General features: G+C 37.0%; 1 protein-coding gene across 1 annotated transcript in view; it reads left to right on the forward strand.

Annotated features, from left to right (window-relative positions):
* Positions 1-17,695, forward strand: part of COL11A1 (collagen type XI alpha 1 chain) — a 134,185-nt gene that overhangs the window by 108,656 nt on the left and 7,834 nt on the right. The window contains 15 exon segments of the mRNA XM_017729586.1: positions 274-327; positions 426-479; positions 6,846-6,899; positions 7,365-7,472; positions 7,660-7,713; positions 8,022-8,075; positions 8,596-8,649; positions 13,798-13,851; positions 14,229-14,297; positions 14,387-14,440; positions 15,468-15,521; positions 16,388-16,495; positions 17,126-17,179; positions 17,269-17,304; positions 17,414-17,467. Of these exon segments, the coding sequence (XP_017585075.1) occupies positions 274-327; positions 426-479; positions 6,846-6,899; positions 7,365-7,472; positions 7,660-7,713; positions 8,022-8,075; positions 8,596-8,649; positions 13,798-13,851; positions 14,229-14,297; positions 14,387-14,440; positions 15,468-15,521; positions 16,388-16,495; positions 17,126-17,179; positions 17,269-17,304; positions 17,414-17,467 (915 nt within the window).

The following is a 17,695-nucleotide window of genomic DNA, read 5'->3' on the forward strand; positions in this document are numbered from 1 at the left end:
AGAACCAATCCTCGGGGGGCCCGAAGCATCAGCTCATTTTCAGCTCAGGTCCTGTGTAACACAGCCTGATCTCCTGTCACCTTGTGAACTCATCCAGTGGGCAGCAATCTGGCCCTGCTGTTCCTGTTGCACAGCAAAGATTAAAAGCCCTCTACAGATTGAGCACATGACTTTCCATTGGTCAGAAATCCCTACTGGACTTATTCTTTATGATTGTAACTATATTATATCTGTTCTATGATTCTGTGATATCACATTGTCTCTTTGATACAGGGTCCACCTGGCCCGCCAGGTCCAAGAGGTCCCCAGGGTCCCAATGGAGCTGATGTAAGAATCAATCTATTTTTTTGTCTTGCTAATTGACTAATAAGCACTTTATTTTGGATAACTATATTTGGGATAACAAATATCTTTTATCACTGTAGGGTCCCCAAGGCCCCCCAGGCTCAATTGGCTCTGTTGGAGGTGTTGGTGAAAAGGTGAGTGTGGATGAAAACCCCCTAGAAAGAGAACCCATTGGAGTAGGAATGCTATATGATATTCATTCATTACAATTATTTTCATCGCTATTTTCAGTTCTCTATTCAGAAAATTTTCTGCAAGGATATGGAGTAAGCTTGTTTGGGGTTTTTTATTTTTGTGTTTTATCCAAGGAACATGCCAGATGTATCTTCCTTTTTCTTAAAGGAAAGATGACGTATGCATGGATGTAAGGGCTTTTTTCTGTAATTTATTTGAAGCAACAGAGTAAACTACTATTTAGTGCTGAGCCAGCAAAATTTCAAAAGAGATGCCTGTTTATGTTTATTTTATCAAGCTACATGACCTCGACCCCATCACCTATGTAAGCCTAAAAGCCTTTTGCCGTAATGTTACAGATTTAACATTAATTTTTTCCTGAACTTCAGAATGGGAAAGAAGATTCTCAGTGGAGCATAAGATGGAGGAAAAAAAATAGAAATATGTTCCAGGCCACTGTATAAATAGTTTATTGAGAAACTATGTAGATTGGTCTTGAGTATTTAATTATTTGACACAGAGTATCACATATATTCAAACACCAATGTCAATGAATCATAGAAAAAACATCCCTAGGAATGTCAGTATTGGTAGTTTTCCAGAAAGCTTTCTACATTGTTAACTTTTCAGAACATGAACCAAGATTTCCCTTTTTCTAACTAAAATAGTCTTTTAAAAGAATCTTCAGGTGTTTCATGATTTCTTTCTACATGCCCATCAACCAAATCACTTGCCAGTGCTCTCGGATGTGGCGAAGAGTGTACTAGAATACTACAAGATAATATTTGGTTTGATGGAAAAATAGCCTACTTTGTCTCCCTTTTTGTCTTTTGAGACCAGAAGTACTGAGCCCAAACAGATGTCATTGTGTCAAGTTGACAATGCTCCACTGCAGTCCTTCTTTCTTAGCATGTGGCTCTGAGCATCAGCTCACCTTTTGGGAGCAGCATCATTCTGGTGTTTTCAATCTTTTTTTCCCCAAAATTGCACAAGACACACAAACCACGATGCCCTCCTGCTTGACTGCATTATTAACAAGGATTTTCCTTTTCATGTCCCAAGTTCATGACATTGTTCATCCAGCCTACTTTAAAAAAGGTCTTGGCCTCATGAAATGCTGCAGGATTTGTTTTTTTCTCTCTGGGAAGAGTACCAAAAATGTGACACAATCTAAGACTTGAGAGAAATAAAAAATTACTGGGAAAAGAGAATCTGTATGTCAGTGGAATACAGAAAATAATGGGGACTGTGGGAAGAAAAAAATTTCCTGTGACCACTAGGGTACTGAGAAAAATGTTAATTATGAGAACATCCAGGGTAGCACCTAATTATCTTCAGTGCTTTAAAAAAACCCACCTTGTATAATATTGTGGCCCACTGAACTTGATAGGAATTTTCCCATTGGTTTCAGTCACCTCTTTAATTTTCAGTGTTTCATGATCAAATTATATTTCAGTCATTTTGTAAAAGCACTGGCTTATATTGAACTCATTACTCCTTTGTTTCTCCCTGCAACTCATCTGTGTGATTTAGAATCACTATTTGTGATGATTAGGCTATGAAATTTAATTCAAGAACATGAAATTCAGACTGTGTATCACTTGGTTGTCATTTTTTATGTCATTTTGTACTTCCTCTAGCTTATTTCCCATACTCTCTGCATCCACAAAGAGAAGCTTCCAAGTGTATTATCTTGGAAGTTTTTATTTATTCTAATTGCTTTCCTCCCTCCTCCTCAAGTTTTAGTACATGCCAGGGTTTTTTCCTTGTTAGGATATCTTCCTTCTTAATTTCAGTTCCGTTTAATGAGATTTCAGGCTTAGATATCATCAGGAGTTGTTTTGTCAGGGTGAGTTGCTGCAGTGGGAGGATAGTTCATGCTTTTAAACAAAACATGCATTTTTATTTTCCTCTTCTTCCCACACATTTTTTCCCCAATGTTTTTCTTATTATGTCAGCATGCTTTGGCCTCTGCACCCCTTTCAGGAAAGACATACCATACTACAGATAATTAAATACAGCGAGTGTAGAACGTGCAAAAACATTTTGGCATCATCCCTGTCACTGTTGAGGAGAGAAATAGGTTTTCTCACTTTCATATTTGAATGGTTTGACCAGAAGGTATTTTTTCATTAATACAGGGGTTTCAAAGCCCCCTTATCTTCTGGCAGAGATAAACAATTTTTGTCACACTTTGTGGCATGCATTTTTAACTAGCTTGTTGTTTCCCCTGCTCTACACACAAGGGCCTGAATGTTCAAAGGCATCAGCACTCAAATGTTCCTGTAGCCCTGCATTATTAATGCCGTAACCTCTACTGAGGGCCTGGCAGTCTTTCACTCAATAGAACCACTTAAATCCAGCTGCCACACCAAGAGCAGTCACTTTCTTCTGCTTTTAATTAAGAAAAATGGAAAACCATAATGTACCAACACATGCTTATCTCCAATTTGATGTCAAAGGTCTAACTTGCAGGTATTCTAAATAGCCAGGAAGTTGCTCATGACTTCTCCAACCTGTGCCTTAGAATGTACGTAAGAATTTACAACAGAGGGGAAACAGATCAAGTAATGTCAACCCCACACTTCCACAAAACCTAATGAAATAAATTTGCTGTTCTAATTTAGATGAATTTGTGATAACTGCACTGAGTACTGTGCTGTTCTTCTACCCTTTGTCCCTTCCACAGCACGTTAGAAACTATCAGAGTTAGAGAGCAATGCAAACCCAATGTCTGCAGAGCCTAAGCATTCGTTCTGTAGCCTCTCAGAGCCCAGACCTGGTTTACTGCTTGAAAAAGTCTGGTGTTAGAAAACCACTATACTCATCTGGGTTTACATTCCTTCCTATTATATTGTTCTAAAACACTTTTCAAGGTAGTACACTAATAAGGAGTCCAACACAGTAAACAAGTGAAATCAATAGTTCTCATGCTTAATCATTGATTTATACTGCAGATAGAAGTGAGAGGACAAAATCAATTGAGTACCCTGGCTCTAAGTTTAGAAACATGTTTGATAAGTTTTCACAGACAATTTTATGTGTGCATATCATTTTTCCACACCTATATGTGCAGACACTGCTAAGGTACCTAATCAAGATGTGTCTGTGGCAGCTTAGGCTACCTGAATATCCATCCTTACAAATTACTTTAGTAACTTTACATGGCCTACTGACTGTGATTGCTTCTCATCCTTCTCCACCTCTCCAACATGCTTGTAAACATGAGCCCTTCCAGAAAACACAGCCTTTAGAATTTCTGTCAATTAAATTTAGCTCTCCACAGAGCCCTTATATCTAACACATATGCAGACCTATGCAAAAAAGATTCTCTTCTAGAGTTACAATTTCTCTCCTTTTTTTTTTTTGTTTTGTGAGAATGGCAAAAAGGAGCAAAACTGTAACTTTTCACAACCCAGTCAGTAGCAAAGTTGCCTCTCATTACTATGAAATGAAACACCGTGTCCCAGAATTTAACCAAAAGGTGGCAGCCTTCCATCCACTATCTCTGTGCTTTGTATGGACAGTTCTATAGAACTGGTCATGAGGAAAACAACATTTATTAAACTTGAAAACTTTTAAAAAATGTGTTTTAAATTTTAACTTTTAAACTACTTTGCCTAGCTTGGTAGAAACTTTTCTGCTTGCTTAATCCACAGAGATTTTCAGAATTAAGCATGTCTGCAAAATTACATGACGCTATGTAGTTTAAGATGTCTGTCTTTTCTTGTTGAAATTCTGTCAGAGGAAGGCTTTGCCTAAGAAAGACCATACTAACTTTTAAAAGATCTGAGCTGCTAACAAAAGAGAGAAAAATCTCCAGAGGTGGAATAAATCTATTATTAGATCATAAAATCTGTTTCCCAGCAGAACATGAAATATTTCCCATGGAGAAGGTACATCAGATTCTGAATCAATGCCATTGTTACTAAAAATGAAAAGTAAGACAAGGGCCAACAATAGCTATAGATTACACAATTTTTAGTAGCTATAAATATGCACTCTGTAAATATTTATCAGCTACAATCTTCTCTATCAAAACACTGTTTAACTCCCTTAACAGTTATCTAAACTAAATACAGCATTTCGTAGTACCTAATACTTGGACTATAAAATCACTGCCAGATAAAACAAGGACTGCACACACAGAAGAGACACATTTTTTAGTAGAGCAATGATACAGAAATATTAATATGAGATGAAACTTTAACTGGTCTCATCTTTCACAGATGCCCTTTAAGGGGAATATCTTGACATTTTCTAGCCCTTCCAATTTTTCAGTTTTCCACACTGCTGCTTGCTGGGGAGCTGCTGTCCACAGAGCTGATCTGGGCTGCTGCTCCAGCCAATGTCACCATGTGTGCTGGAGCAGGCACCCCCAGTGCTCCCCTGGTGCTCCCAAGTGTAGGTCAGAAGAAGCCCAGTGTTGCACAATATCACAGAATGAAGATGTGTTTGTCAACAGGAAGGGTAAGAATTGTATTATAAATCAAATGTGGATCATCATAAATTACAATATTATTTAGCAGAAAGGCAGAAAAAGAGCTCACTCTCTGAGAAGCTGACAAGGGGATTACACTGCACAAGTGCTTGTCAGGAAAGACTGGGCACAATTAGTGCTCTTATGTCACTCCTTTAGTTTGTCCTGCAATGGGCTCACCTTTGGAAAGGGTCTGTATAGTGCACTCTGTAGGTATAGGATGGCTACTAACTTAATATAACTGATAACATATTTTTGCTGATTCCAGACTTCATTCTCTGTTGTTGAAAAATCTCCTTTGATTGATAGTAGGTATGGACAAAACCACAATGCCAATGGTGCTGCAGACTCAGTAAATGCTGTGCAGAGAATAAGGAAATGAAGATTATGAATTTTCCTGAAAAACATACTTAACACTTATTGACCTGAAGCATCCCCTATGGTTTTTGTTTTGTTTTGTTTTAAAATGAATGCTGCAAAATAGAAGTAAATGAATATTAAGTACTATAAGGGATCATTAATTTTTGAGATTACTACAAATTTAAGTGTATCTAATAAAACATACCAGAGTTTCTAAAGGCACATTCACCCTTTAATAGTGCCCTTTTTAAAGGGCATTTTAATATTGCTCCTAAAGTGTTGGTTATCTGTTAATTATCCTAGTCTGGAATTCAGTTGAGAGGTACTGAAACCTTTTTCCTTTAATCTAATGAAATATTTGCATTGGGCTGAATTCTGGTCCCAGTGAGGTTATCATGCTGCTCTGAGCTTCTCCGAAAAAAAGTTCAGTATCTACACCATAAGATTTGTTTTTAAATTGTATTTTATGATTTATAGTTTTATACTGACCATGTGGAAATGAAGAGGGGCATGCAGATCACACAGGTTAGGAAGGCTACACAAATTTATTCCAGTTCTGTGAATTCAGTAAATGATTGGGTTTTCAGCACTGAACTACTCTTGTTCATAAATATAATTTTTGGCAACATTCATTTGGTTTGGAAAAAGAATATATTTGAGGGGAAAAAGATCCCCCCATTAGCAGCTGGATTGAAAAATTCTATGGGATAAGAGTACATAGTTCTTATCTAAGCACTCCATGACAATCACAAAGCATATTCTGCTATCCTTCCATGATTTGTGTCTCTGTGATATTAATAACTAAATATCCTACTAACAGAAGAGTTTTCTATAAAATTTTATGTATCAGACCACTGAGCTAGAAAATAATTGGTCATAACTAAACTTTAAAATTAAGAATTGAAAAGACAATCCTTGAGATAATACTGTGTATTAGCTCAGAAGGAGACTGAATTATCTTAAATATTCACTTAATCGTGTACAATCTTTGATGTGCACAGATTTTATTTCCATACAGTATCATCCTGAAAGCCATTTGCTTTACTAAATAAATTCCATCACTGGTAAATACATAGCACACACCTCTGTAGCCTGTGGAGGACGTTTTTCTAACTGATGCTGTTATTTCATCCTTAGGTTTTTCTTTATATAATTTTTTCTTATCCTAACAGTAGCTATAGCAATAATCACAAACAGGAAATTTGCAGTATATGGGATAATAAAGGGGAAGATCTTCCAAAGCCCAAAGGGAAGTTTAGTCTCCATGGCTCAACAAAATATTAGTTTGCTGTATTATCTCTCAAATTTCAGACTCCAGTTCTGCAAAACCATATACATAACTCAACTCCCTCTAGGTAGACCAAATAAAAACCAGTTCTTATAAGCTGTTTACATAAATAAACTTGGGAAGAATATGTAATAACAGAAGTAAATTCATAGAAATATTCTCCCTAATGACTCATAAATTTTTCTTACGCATCTATAGGGTGAGCCTGGAGAAGCTGGTAATCCTGGACCTCCTGGAGAATCTGGAACATCTGTGAGTATTTTGTTGTTGTCTTATCATTATTATGGTGAGTTTAGGTATCTGGCAGTGCTTGCTTTGGAAAGGATTTCCTCAGATCACTTGTGTACTTGTGTATGTTTTCTTTGAATTTTCAGTGAAGAACTTATACCTTTAAAATGCAATTTGTTTCCATGTAATCATAGCCACATCTTGTACCAACGGAGGATGAAGATGGAGACTTCCTAAAAGAATACCTTTTTCTTTCCTTAAGTAGTAACTTTGGCTTGCATGTTTTCCTTTCTGAAAACAGTTCACTGATGCAAACTGGGTGCAGAATTTGGCACTTGACCTGAGAGGTACTAATTTCCCACTCGCATGCCAGTATTTATTGGGGAGTGACATGGCCCTTGTCTGAAGAATGAGTTTGCCATTGTGATCCTCTTTTTTTGGGCCATTCAATTTCCAGATGGCATTTTTGTGTTCATGTGTTTTCTACAGGGTCCAAAAGGTGAAAGGGGAGAAAAAGGTGAAGCTGGTCCACCTGGAGCAGCCGGACCACCAGGTGCTAAAGGACCTCCAGGTGATGATGGGCCTAAGGGTAACCCAGTAAGTGATCTTCATCATTCTAACCCAAACCACTGTGAAGCATTGCTGAAAATGTGCTGCTTACAGAACCACAGCATTTTCTACAACTGCACTCCATTCATTATATGCTTCATAAAAGATTTGTGATGAGTGCTACCTGCTTGTCAATGGATGACACATTCCTTGCTTTTTTTCCTGACATATCTAGGGCCCAGTTGGTTTTCCTGGAGATCCTGGTCCCCCTGGGGAACCTGGCCCAGCTGTAAGTAAACCAGTTTTAGGTCCTAGTCTTAGTTTGCACTTAATTCTAGTTGACCCTTTCTCTTTCTTGGCTGGGGATAAGCTCTTGCCCATAAGATTTGTTGCTTCTTTGTTCACATAGTTCTTAAGGCTTAAAAATGTTTAAAAATCTTTAAAAACTTTTGAAAACTAATGTTCTTGGGAAAACGCTCTGTAGAAAAATAGTGCTCTTTTATATATATATATATATATATATATATATATATATGAGTGTTAGTGACTTAAATTAGCTGAATTTTTATTTTTGTTTATTTTCCTTGAATTCTGTAGGGTCAGGATGGTGTTGGTGGAGAGAAGGGTGAAGATGGTGATCCTGGTCAACCTGTAAGATTTTTTTCTCATTTTATGTCACCTTCATGTTCTCTCTGATGATAAGAAAGTATCTTTTCCCAAATCAGTGCCTTCTATGCAGCCACACTCTTAAAAATATTTTCGAAGTGGATGCTTTTTCTATTATATTGAAAAATAACTATTTATTTCCTTGCAGATGTAGAACTGCCCATATTACAGTAACACAATTGAGCAAGAGCTCAATTTCTTTTAGAAGTAGTGATGTGTTAAAAGATTTGTGCTGGAGCTGCTGAGGAGCACTAAAATTAGAGCAGCTCTGAGCCTAAGAAAGAAATGCTGCAGCCAAATAATCTTCATTAGCTGAAGTGATGAAATTAAGCCAAGATGTTAAGCAGTATCTGAGCCATATTAAGCATCAAAGTTCTTCTAATTCTTCTATTTCTCTAGATTCTGTCCATTGGAAGGGGCTAACACATGGCAGATGTCTGTGGTATTTAATGAAGATGAGAAATTGATCCTTTATTACTGCTGAGTTTATAATTTTCTGTTGCAGGGTCCACCAGGTCCTTCAGGTGAAGCTGGCCCACCTGGTCCTCCTGGGAAAAGAGTAAGGAATTTCTCATGTTCCCTTGTACACTTCTCTTTCTGAGACACCATGTCCTAGAGAATTTCAGCTTCTTGTTCCGTGCTGTGACACTCATACATGACGTTTGTAATTTCTTTTAAGTAATGTAATGAGGGAAATGAAAAAATAGAAATAGCAGAGAAAGCTCTTTAACATGGCTAACGTGGAATATTAGAACAAAAATAGGGAATTGCATAAATGTGCTTTTTCTTTTCACTCAAGAATTCAGTGTCTACTCAATTAGTCTGCTAGCAGGAGTGAGTTGTTATGACAGTAATAGCAGACATCATCTTTAGGCACATGACTGCTATCAGGGAGCAGGGAGAATGTGTCTGAGTTGGTGTCTTTAGTCTTGGAAATAAAATAATTTCAATGCAGCTATTGTGCAAAACTGTGTAATCTCCTCTGCATACAAAATTAACATTTTGTAACAACAGGCAGACATTTCTGTAACTTACGAAGCTATTCCATTATTTCTAAAGCCTTTGAAGGTTTACAGGCTTTACAAATATAGCTAATCAAACCCAGTAAATGATGTTGCACTCACAGAACTGTAGTAGGTGCGTCAACCCTAAGGTCTGCTTTAGATGCCAATTACATGCAGTTTTTACATTTAAAAAAATAGGAGAAGTGGCATTATTAAATGTAAGCTGAAAATTATTTAGCCAAATATGTTAAATTGCTTTGTTTAATGGGCTTGAGTGAGCTGACAAGCCTAATCAGTTTTAATTATTTTATACAGTAATCTATTTGCTCCACCAACACACAAAGTATTTATAATATTGTAAATGATTATGGTAGCATCAGCAACCTTATCACTAGAACTGAAATATGGCTCGATTGAATATTAGCAATTAGTATATTTGCTCAACATCAAATTAAAACTTCCTGCTTTATTATACAGAAAGGCAATAGCTCACTCCTCACAGATGGGCTATATTCTGTCTGATTGTACCTAGACAAAAAACCCGAAATTTGAAGCACAAATTCCATGTTAACTGTGATTTGACACGTTTCCAATTTAGGGAGAATGTATGGCTAGATATTGCAATGTAATCCCATTGCTGAATTTTGAAGAAAATATTTTGTAGAATCAGATTCTACATTACTTGAGCACCAGAGTGTTTCCAACTTGTAGGGAATCTGTATTATTCTGATGTTACACTAGAAAGAAACAGCTAAAGACTGAAAGCTTCATACGTAGCAGGAAAGAATGCCTTCATTAGTTTTCATCACTTGTATGGTAGAATCAAATTCAAGAAAACACCCTAACAAGAGTCTTGTCATTTGGCTTGAGAAGGACATACCATTTCAGTAGTAATAGTGCTGTCTGGGAGGTGCAGCTCTGGCTATACCACTACAAAGCAATATTCCACCCCATTTTTTGTTTTTCTGTCTCTGAAACAATGAGCTGGCAGAGCTCAGAATTCATACTTTTAATTAAAGTCTCTTGAAATCCTCAACAGCAGTCTCCTTATTTATTTTGTTAAGCATTTTCATTCCCCTCTTCCATTCTGTTTCAGAACTGACCTGAACTCAGTTTTACTGCCCGATGTTCTGAATCATGTTTATTACCCTGCATCAGAGTTTGGAGCAATCTCTGTTTAGTTACAAAGTTTCCCCAGCTCCCCCTGGGAAGCAAATTCTAGTGAAAGACATGCACATAAATTGTTTCTCCATTGTATCTAAGAAACTCATAAGCTAAAACCATAATCTACAAAGGGTGACCTTTGTGACATAGTAATAGATAAAGTCTTTTAAAGTGATTTTTTTTAAATTTTCATTAAATCATAATTATTATTTTACATATTCTGACTTCTTAAATGATCTGTGCATGTACCAGATCAGAAAAATGCATGCTCAGAAGGCTTTATACATCAATGTAATTAAGGTGCAAGTAACTGCAGTAATTGTGCCTGCTTATCTAGAAATAGAGATACAGACTGAATCACTCTACAGTTACGTTGTTACTATTATTTCTCCGAAATTTAATCCCTTGCTCTTACTTTTGGGACTTCTTTTTGGTTTGCCATACAGTACTATGAACATACAGTACATCTCTAGGTTGAATTCATTGATTTCTGTCTGACAAATATTAAAAACAGCAGGAAGAAAAGACACCATCAGAGAGCGTTTGTCCTTAACATCAACATGCAGTCAATACAAATCAGCACAGACAGCACTCCTTGCCTGTGTTCCTTCAGTGTGCCAGGCTCTTGAGCTTTAGGATCTGCTGCTGGGCTGCTTTCTCTGGGAGTGACAATCATATGTCCACATCACATACACATAAAGCTCCATAGACCAACCAAAAAATATTAGAATGTAAAGTGCAAGACTAATATATTTTTGTTCTCCACTGGAGGCCATACCATCTGCTTCCACTAAAATAAGAGATGTCAATACTGAAATAAAGCCAGTCTCATTGTATTGAGAAGAAGTTTATTTGGTCTGTTGCCTTTAAATACAATGTTTGAGTAACTTGGGAAAAAGCAGTGTTTCTATGAAGGAGATTTCATTCCATTTTGGCTACAGCATGATGCTGCCTCAGCAGGGTGCACTCACCACTTAAAAATTAAGCTGATTTTCTCTTGATTGCAAATGCACAGAACAACTAACAATATGCCAGGTTCCTATCTCAACAGGCTGATGAAATGTAGTAATGGTTTTCTGTGTTGGAAATCATGCTTTAAGTCAGAGGACAGACAGCTATAAACAGCATTTTAAATTGTTTTAATGAAATATGGAAGAGCAGAGAAAAATATTCAATAGGTTCACATAACAAAAATTGAGAAAAAGTTTGTTTCTTCATGATTTCTTTTGTCTTCTTGGTTCATAAAATGTATCAGGCAGTATGTCCAAAATTAGAGTGCAATGGTCATAAAAATCAGCATGGTAGCTGCGGTGCCGAGGGGGAGAATCGTGCATTAATGTAAAATTACTGTTACTGAGATCCTTTCTGTCAGTTACAATTTCCCAGCCACTCCAACAACGGCAGTGTAGGAAGGTAAGATAAATAATAATCACCAGTTTGTCTCTGCAGAAGCCCTGGCTGTGCCAGGCCAGCAGTCACAGCCTGTGCGAAGGAGCATCTCCTTCAGCAGCTCTGTGCCTGGGGCAGCCTTGGCACTGTTTGATAGTGAACACTCCCTCTGGTTAGCACTCATCACTCATTGTATTTGTATTTTAGCCATCACAGTGGGTTTAGCCCTGCTAATTAATTCATGCTGCAGCTGCATTTCTAGATTATGAAAGACCACAGTTCTCAAATACAAATTGCCACATTCGACCCTTTTTTAGTTTCTTAGATAGGGTGGATTATAATCCATGTGGGAACTTCAGTACAAGGAATTTTCAAGCAGTAAAGACAATGGGCATTTAAATTTTAAATAAGAAAACAAAGTCATGTTTGTAAAATGTTTCTGAATTTATTTATGTACCTGTTGATTTTTCTTGTTATCACTGCAAACTGTGATCCACCCAACAAATTACAACCTACACAAAGGGGTATATTTTTAGTAATCTGACATTACTAATTATTATTGAAAGAGCAGGGATTTAAATTATTCTTCCTGTTTTAAAGACTCAGCATTTGGCCCAGGGCTTTTAAGCTTCTCTGTATTTTGAAGAAATAAAAATAAGTCCTTTACCTCTTACAGCTCTTAAAAATACCAAAGAAAAAACCTGTTAATACCCACAACAAATGGTTAAAGTCCACTGTGGGTAATTCAATTCATTTGGCATTATCTTTGATGTAAAGTCTGAACTATTTCTGTGGGCCAAAAGGTTCATACAGTGCTGCAGATGTTCAGTGTCACCCTGGAGAAAGCCTAATTTCAGAAGCAAATGAATGATCTTAATATACTTCTATGTAAATAGTTATAAAATGAATATAAATTTCCCAGAATTAAAACTCGTGGAGTTTCTCAAGATATGTGCCAGTAGCAGTGCATAGTGAAATATATCAGGCTATAAAAGTTTTGGGTTAAATTCAGCTCTAGTATAAAAAATGGCTTTAGGTCAAACACTGATCCAAAGACCTGAGCTCACAAAGCAAACAGGCAGATGCTTGACTGGAAGTACAGTTCTTATCTGTAAAATTAAAATTGTGTTCTGGTGCTTTACCTTTAGGGAGCCTGCATTGTTTTTCTATATATTGTTAAAAAGTAAAAAGCAGTAAATAAATGGAAGTGAATGAATTTTCTAATTACTGGTCTTTAGAACTTTTTTTTAAAATTTTTACATAATAACATGCTTGTTGCATTAATGAACAGATGAGTCTTATATAGATTCACAAAATCACAGCATTTGATCATGGTCACTTTTCTTTCATTTTCCTTTAAGCTGCTCATTGGCTGGCAAGAAATAGCTCCTTGTAATAAAGACATTTCCCAGGCTAAAAAATAACCTTGCAGGAGAACAGTTGGTCCATTATCTTGAGTGCATCTTTTCTAAACTAAGCATATAAGAGAACCATTTTCAGAAGAGTACATTAGATTCTAGACACTGCTTCTGTTCATAACTGAACTATGAATATTAATTACCCAACCTAGCAATCAGCCCTTGATGTTTTGGAGGAGAAAAATGTCTTTTTATTTTTCACTTTCATAGTTAGTGGATAATATGTCAATTTTTGGCTGTCCAAATGTAATCAGGCCCCTTACTGAGCCCATCCCTGACTCAGAGAATAAAGAAGTATTTGCCACTCTGTGCACTGTAGGAAGACAGGCCTTTTTGGAATTGGTGGATAAACTACAGTGAATAGATAGAAGTCAATGCAAAGCAAGTTTAATTCTTATTGTACATATAAATTAGTATTGCCCTTTTCCTTTTATAACCTGGGATTTTTTCCCAAGCTAATTCTTTGGTTTGAACCTCATCATGTCATATGTGTTAGGCATATATATTCCTTTAGATATTCTAAAAACCTAGGAAGTTTTATAGGGAAGAAAGAGCTGATATGGCAGATTGATATTTTTTATCCTGGGAATAAAATGTCAAAAAATAAATTTAATGTTATTTTGTAAGCATTTGCTACTTATTAATATGGTAGAAATTGCACTTTCAGAATTCTTTTCACTGGTTATATTTGAAAAAAGCTGAGATTATGAGCTCAGTGTCCATATTTTACAGGGACCTCCTGGAGCAACGGGTGCTGAAGGCAGACAAGGTGAAAAAGGTGCAAAGGTAATACAATGACGTTTTTTTTGAAGCATAGAAATATAAACTATTTATGAATTAAATGTAAATTGTTTATGATGCATAGAGTGTGCAACTCTTCAAAGTAATAATAGATAAACTGTAAAATCCAAATTCAGACCCAGAATTAGTAGCAATATGTAATGGAGTGGAGCCAGCAGTGCAGGCCCAACACAGCTCACCTGTGACAGGCAAGGTGAGCCTGCTCTGCTGGCACCACATCTCTCTATGAAGCCAGAGACATTTCACTCAGGAAATTGTCCTGTGCAGAACTCTGGCTTTTAAAAACCACTTTGCCTCTTGCACATCCCTCCAGTGCCAAACTCAGCCAGCTCCCTCTCTCTGACCTGGTCTGTTCCTTCTAGGGTGAACCTGGTGCAGAAGGGGCTCCTGGAAAAACAGGGCCAGTTGGTCCACAGGGACCTGCAGGAAAACATTGCTAAGTAAGGGAGAAATTAATAATATTTTAAATGTTGCTCTTCTTGTATATACTTTGGTAAAGCAAGCTTTTTGGTTTTTCTAGGGAGAACAAGGTATGCCTGGAGCACCAGGTCAGGATGGCCCTCCTGGACCTCTGGTGAGCATCCTTTTCCCACACATGTCATAGAAGCCTCCAAATACATCGCCAAAAGATCTCTCTTCTAACATTTCAGAGGTTAAATCTTCAGTTCAAATCTGAAGCTGACTATATTAATGAACTATATGTTCTCAAATGCACAGACTTCCTGTCAGCTCAACAAGAACTTTTCAATACATTGCTGCAACTTAATTTTGGATCTTAAGAAAGTAAAGTTGGTATGTAAAAGTTGCTGAGGTTAGGTTTCCCTCCTTCCCCTCCCATCCTCCACAGGAAATTACTATCAGGAGACTATGAAACCTGATTTGCAGTAGAGCACAACACACTGCAGGTGAAAAGTCTGATTCTGCATTCCAAAAGCTTAAAAATTTCACATTTCATTCATGAATTATGTATTTGCCTAAGCTTTTGCATCTAGTGATATCCTGGAGATGGAAAGCATGATCACTGAATAATATTTTGTACGTGAAATGTTATGGCACTTTTGATTATGTGCCAGGTGGAAAAGGTCTCTTATCACTGCTATCCACATCAGAACCTGTCCACTGCCACCAGAGCAGTAGTGAGGGGACACACATTTAGAGTAGCAGCTCTACACCTCATGTATACATGTGCAGTGTGAGATTACCAGCCTCTGAAAATTCATGTCTTTTGCATAGGCACTGCATGGTCAGCATTTTCTACCTCATCCTGTACAAATTACACAAAACCAGAATTTCCATTCTTATAAAATCTAAATATTTCTCAAATCATTAATTTATTTGACCCTCTGCTTCACAGATTTCTATTCATACAACTCTTTATAGATTTCTAATTATAAAGTAATTTAAATACCCCTGTAGCATCATTATGACTTTTTAAACATATATTTCAACTTCATCTTGGGCTCTAATCATGTCATCAATCACAACTATTAACCACTGAATTTTTACTTTGATTTGCACTGCCTTTAATAACATTTCAAGAAAACATGATCTGAGCAGGATGCTAAAACTTATGTTAACATTACTTCCCTTGATTTATATAGGGCCCACCAGGCTTGCCTGGACTGAAAGGAGATCCAGGCTCCAAAGGAGAGAAGGTATGCTTTGCTAATTGGTTGTGTCTTTGTAACTTCAGCCCAATCTAAAAGTCTGCATAAAATTAGCAGAAAGAAGCAGTAGAGTTTGTATCAGCAAGGCATCATACCATGCCTATCAAACAGCTTCCCACAGTCTTAATAGTAATCATGAAGTTTTAAGCCATATCTGATACCCTGGAAATACCTAGAAAGAAAAAGATTACTGCCTGTGTGATAATCTATTGACCACGTGATCCCTGCAATGAAAATCCCAAAGAGATTGATGGAAAGGGAACTGCCAGATTTACAAGAACAAAGTAGAAATAACAGGAATTGGAGATTTTTATTTTAAAAGAGCAAAATATAAATATTTAACAGCTATAATATTTTATTTTGAAATAATGGATTGAGACACCTGGGATAGCATTTTCCTATGGAGTCCCAACAATATATTGATTGCTTGTGTAAAAAAAGGGAAAGGGACATGAATACGACTGTACCTTGTGAACTGCAGGGTTTTTTTATGTGCTTGGATCAGCTGATTATACAGCCATATCACATGTGGAACTCTGTGAGATGCTGATACCATCTAATGTGAAAACTGGTATGAAATGTGTACCCAGGGGTACTATGATTTCTGTATAAGTTTCAGTGAGGACTACCTTGCACTTAGATCTTTCACTGAATAAGCAGTCACAACTTGCAAATAATCTTAGTTTAAAAGACCACCTAACAACAATAAATATGCTTTTAGAATAATTCGCTTTCAGGTTGATTGTTGACAAGCAACAGTGGTAACATGTGCAAGGTCTAATTCATGTATTTGCAAAACACAGTTACTTTAATGTATATTGAGTTTTAACTATATTTTCTTAAATCTTGTTTAGGGACATCCTGGTTTGATTGGCCTGATTGGACCTCCAGGAGAACAGGGTGAAAAGGGTGATAGGGGTCTTCCTGGCCCACAGGGATCTCCTGGAGCCAAGGGTGATGCAGTGAGTACAACATACTTGTGTTTCCATTTAAGTTCCACACAAGCAAGGATTATTATATATTCCAGGCTTTCTCTTGAAAGACATAAAGTTGTTATAAACATTTGCCACCCAGAGTCTCCTGCAAAAGGTTAAAACTTTCTTAGGCATTGTACAACCACAGCAAAATGAAACATCTTAAAATGAGATTATAGAGTGTTTGAGGAAATGAACGAAACACATACATCCTAACATGCACACATAACACAAGTGAGCAACAAGATAAAAGTAGCAGCAGCAATCTCATCACATTTACTAATTGTATTACCCAAAGTAGCTCCCGCTCTTCTAGTTACTATGCCATGTTTTTAAGGCACTGTGTAAAATGTGAGGTTTCCAAGCCAGTCTGAAGAGGAACACAGCTGTGACAATGCACAGCAGCCAGTGTAACTGACTTTGTAACTACAAGCAACTCAGATTGTCACATAGTGTTTTAAACTTGCCAACTATTTTGGCCTCTAGCAAATGGCCTGACTCAAAACTCATCACGGCTGGACACTTAATGGGGCTACCTGTTTCATACTTATGATTTTTTAGCACAGTCCACGATGTAGAATATTTTTGTTCTGTGCTTATTGTCTTACTCTTTTTTAGGGAATTTCTGGTCCTGCTGGTCCACTTGGACCCCCTGGTCCTCCTGGATTACCTGTAAGTAATTTCATCCAGCCCTCCTGTTCAAACCACCCCCATGTTGTGTGCAATACACACCAACCAGAATTATATGTTCTTGCCCATAGGGTCCCCAGGGTCCAAAAGGTTCCAAAGGATCCAGTGTGAGTAATTCTCCTATACACTTTTTGTTCTTTTCCTCAGCTTCTGTGTGTGTTATTTTTAAACACTGTGTAGCATGGTCAACACTGCACTTCTCTCATTGCTTTGTAGGGTCCTGCAGGTCAGAAGGGTGATAGTGGCTTACCTGGTCCACCTGGCCCTCCAGTAAGTAAGAATTCTTATCTTGCATTACACTGGCATGATGAACTTCTTTTGACAAGTGTAGAAGACAGCATTTGGGAACTAAAATATGAATGATTGTTTGAAAATGCATTTTTCAAGAAACACAGATCCACCAGGCACAGAAATACATATCTGCATTGAAAAAGCCAATAGAAACTTAAAACAAATAAAAAAATTTAAAAAAATTTAAAAATTAAAAAATTTAAAAAA

The sequence above is a fragment of the Corvus brachyrhynchos genome, unplaced genomic scaffold (assembly GCF_000691975.1).
Source record: "Corvus brachyrhynchos isolate BGI_N302 unplaced genomic scaffold, ASM69197v1 scaffold101, whole genome shotgun sequence".
Taxonomy (NCBI): domain Eukaryota; kingdom Metazoa; phylum Chordata; class Aves; order Passeriformes; family Corvidae; genus Corvus; species Corvus brachyrhynchos.